The sequence below is a fragment of the Impatiens glandulifera genome, chromosome 3 (genome assembly GCF_907164915.1).
Source record: "Impatiens glandulifera chromosome 3, dImpGla2.1, whole genome shotgun sequence".
NCBI classification, from domain to species: domain Eukaryota; kingdom Viridiplantae; phylum Streptophyta; class Magnoliopsida; order Ericales; family Balsaminaceae; genus Impatiens; species Impatiens glandulifera.
Window position 1 is genome coordinate 16669726 of NC_061864.1, and position 4065 is coordinate 16673790.

Here is a 4065-nt window from a genome sequence, read left to right on the forward strand (position 1 = left end):
GATAAAAACTTAACGCAGTTTGAGACATTCCGTTATGTTAAATAATTTTGACACATTTTGACAAGTTTATATACATAAATAGAATTTTACAACTTTGTAAATAAATTTGACACCTCGTTCCAACTTTATAAATAAAATTGACATTCTTCCCAAATTTAAATACATACCTTATAGTTTATATCCATATTACCCACTTTTTTTATAAAGAAGTTAGCAATATCTATAACTACTTCAACTTAAAGACATAATTAATTCTCATAAAAAATGAATTTATTAAATTAAAAAAATACAGATTGATGAGACAAAGGAAAATGAAATGTTTTTTATATTAAAAAACTAATTAATAACCTTAGAATTAAAGATTAAATGGGTCTAATTCTCTATAGTTAACTTAATTAATTTTATTAAATCAAGTGCCACGTGTTAATCATATCTTACGTGTTTACGTGTAATACACAATGTCTGAAGATGACGTAAGGGATTGCATACACACGCGCGACAACACATCCGTTTGGTGCAAGATAATTTCGCACGTGCGCAAATTAGTTGATGGCTTCTTATATATATATGTGATGGATAGAAGAACAAGCATGCCCAATTGCTTTCTAATTTCGTTCAAGAAGATGGTGTTATCTCCAACAAATGATTTACGGTTTAACCACGGTCGTTGGATTAATCAAATAAGCAAAATTCTCGAAAAAGAGATTTGGATCGACATAGATGTCGCGGTTTCCATTTTTCGTGTCCCCAAAAGCATAACAATTCACAAGCCCGACGCTTACGAGCCTCGTGTTGTCGGATTAGGTCCTTATCATCATTTTAATCTCGAACTTTATGAGATGGAAAGGTAATTAATTAACTTGGATAAATTTTTAATCATATAGTATATATTTCGTTATTTTTTATTTTTATTTTAACAAAGTTCATTTTATTATTGATAGATATAAACTCCTAGCTGCGGGAAGGCTGCAAAAACAAGTCTTTCACAACGTAACTGATTTCAAGGATCTAATACAAAGTCTATCACAATTTGAATATAAAGTTCGAGCTTCTTATCACAAGTATTTAGATTTTGATGTGGAGACTCTAACTTGGGTCATGACGATTGATTCAATGTTCTTGCTAGAGTTTCTTTACTTTCACACGCATGCAGATGCCGGTCAATCTCAATTGGTCAAGTACGCTGCCGGTAGATTAGAACTTACGTTTGACGCGATTCTCGGCGATGTCATGATGCTCGAGAATCAAATTCCTATATTTTTCATGCGAGAAACTTTGTTTGCTCTTAGTTCGAATAGAAAGGTTAGCGATGAGATGTTGGCTTCCATGCTTTTGGACTTTTGTAAATTGGTTTCACCTGTCAAGTTTGAAGATCGAGTTCTCAATGTAAGAAATCTTTATCTTTATCGATTTAAATTTTCTTTAAAAAATTATCAATATTAAATGACGCGAGAGTTTATGAAGGTCTCTCGGCATTTCTTATGATATATGTATTCAAACAATTCCAAGTTTTTTTTTGAAAAGTCAGAATTACTTTTGAGTTATTCATTTGGAATAATCTGATCACTTGTTAATACAACGATTTTAAACATGACAAAAACATGCCCTTAAAATTCTTCACAAAAATTCAACAAACCCATATAGTTAACTAAACCTTTAAATATATTAATTCCAATAATTAACTTGTGCATATTTTGAAAAAAATTGTTATTTTGTAAAAAGATCATCAACATAGTGTATCAACACAATTTGTTTTTACAAACTAAATTATTATATGAGTTATGACAAGTTTAACATAATAAAACTAACATCCCAAATCAAACAACAAAAAATCAACAAACTAAAATGAATATATATATGATCAAGAGATATTTGAATAATACTAATTAAATTCTCAATCTACAGGAATGCGACGTTTTGAAGCGTTCACATCTATTGGACCTTTTGTACCATTTCATTGTGCCCAAAACTATGGAGCAACCCGACATGATAAGCTCCGACAACTTGAACGGTCGGTCTGGTTCCACAAGTTACGATCGACCAAAGTCAACATCATCGGACTCAACAAATGATCACGATAGTTTTCGTGAGCTTTTCGACGAAATGTTAGACGTAGCATCGGACGTTAAACGAGTAAACAAAATCGCAGCCCCAATCCAGGCCGTGATGCCAATGTTCTCAGAATTAGCTTCAAGGTCCGACCAAGAACAACAACATCCCATGGTCGATGAAATCATGATTCCTTCCGTGTCACGTCTTGTCAAAACGGGAATTCAATTTTGCCCTATGACTTCCGGCGGGATCGAGTCCATTAAATTCGATGAGAAAACGCGAAACTTTTACCTCCCGGTGATCACCTTGAATAATAACACCGACGTGGTCATTAGAAACTTGGTAGCGTACGAAGCTTCAGTCGAGGCGGGACCACTTGTTTTATCGAGATACATCGAATTAATGCACGGGATTATCGATACCGCCGAAGATGCAAAGATATTGAGGGAGAGTGGAATCATCGTGAACAATCTAAAGAGCGATGTGGTGGCAGCAGAGATGTTCAATGGGGTGACAAAGTCGGTTAGGTTAACGAATGTTTCGCATATTGATAAGGTCATTGAAGATGTGAACAAGTATGTGAATAATAAGATGCGAGTTCAGATTCATAAGCGATTCAAAAGATTTATCTATCGATCTTGGAGATTGTTAACGGTTGTGGCGATCATATTGCTGATCTTGATGATGATTTTGCAATCGTTTTGCTCCATCTATAATTGCCCTCGTGTTTTCAATACAATATCTGAGGATTGAGGAGATATTATTTATTGATAATCTCATTCTTTCCATATTCTTTAATTTGTTATATGAGGGATGTTAATTCCTCTTCTTTTCTATACAAAGATTTATAATTAATCTAGATTTTCAATAATGTATGCCACACTCTTTATTTTGAGAAGGTTATTGAGGTTTAATATAAAGACACAAGTTTTAATTTATACCGTCGCAATTTAGCGTCGCCAAATACATAAAACAAAAGCATCCCGACGCTAGTTTGTGCACTTGCCCCCAAAACTTCACACACATATATACATTATATGATATTACAAGTTGATATTTAGGAATTTTCAACTTCCATAAATCATTTTTAGGAGACATTGAAAAAAGAAAAGAACAAAAATCGTCTATGAATCATTCATTCAATCATATATTTTATTTGTTTCAGATTATCCATCTTATTTGTTAAACATTCATGTATATGGTTGTTTTATTTATACGCGATAATTTATTAGCTAATATTATTCACAGTCGCGACTTAAACCGAATGAAACTAAGTCCTTATAATCAACTAAACTTTGCTTTAAATATTTTGAATAAGCTAATATGACTTGATTGTAGCTATGTGTCAAGGATGCTGTGTTTAATATTTGGTTGTAATCTTCTAGGAATATGTTGAGAAACTGCAATCTAGACATTTTCCAAGAAAGTTAATATAATAATATATATTTTAAACAACATGCTAGTAAAATGACTTTGTTTGTGTGAAGATGGAGAAAGGATCATATTAGTCTAATTCAAGAAATTGTGAAAAATAATCAATTTTCAATGATATATGCATAATAAACTTGATCCAAGCTGGAATCAGTTTTAAACAAAAAAACACTAAAAATTTTGTTTTAAATTTTTTTTCTGGTTTAAGTATCTTAATTATTTTAAAATTGATTTAAATGAAATAATATTTTGAAATAACTTAATTATATATATATATATATATTTATGTATTTAATAACATTATTTTCTTTCAAACTTCAATTTTAGTTATTTTCAAAAGCAATACCTCATTAACATTGTTAGGATCTAGGTCGCCGCTGGTGGATCGGGGGTTGGACCGGTTAGCGGTTCTTACTCGTAGGGTGGTGGTTAATCCGGTTAGAGATTAACACCGGGGTTTCAATACTACACAACATGTCACAAACCCTTGAACTAGGTTCAAGTGCGGAAGAGGTTTGCTTTCAGGTTGAAGCGGTATGCTTGTATGATAGGTAAGGTCGGCTTCGGATGATGAGGATTTGG

The 4065-nt window shown here is 32.4% G+C and overlaps 1 protein-coding gene across 1 annotated transcript; it reads left to right on the forward strand.

Moving 5' to 3' along the window:
• Positions 1 to 623: 623 nt before the first annotated feature.
• Positions 624 to 2805, forward strand: LOC124929856 (putative UPF0481 protein At3g02645). Its single transcript, XM_047470242.1, has 3 exons — positions 624 to 847; positions 942 to 1386; positions 1906 to 2805. Exons 1-3 carry the CDS (start codon positions 624 to 626, stop codon positions 2803 to 2805), a joined length of 1569 nt encoding a protein of 522 aa, XP_047326198.1.
• Positions 2806 to 4065: the final 1260 nt, after the last annotated feature.

Excerpts from the sequence above, each read along its gene's own strand:
- LOC124929856 (XM_047470242.1), top strand. The coding sequence starts at position 624 with ATGGTGTTATCTCCAACAAATGATTTACGGTTTAACCACGGTCGTTGG. Across the intron at positions 848-941 it reads GAACTTTATGAGATGGAAAG|ATATAAACTCCTAGCTGCGG; the intron begins GTAATTAATTAA and ends TATTATTGATAG. Across the intron at positions 1,387-1,905 it reads TTGAAGATCGAGTTCTCAAT|GAATGCGACGTTTTGAAGCG; the intron begins GTAAGAAATCTT and ends CTCAATCTACAG.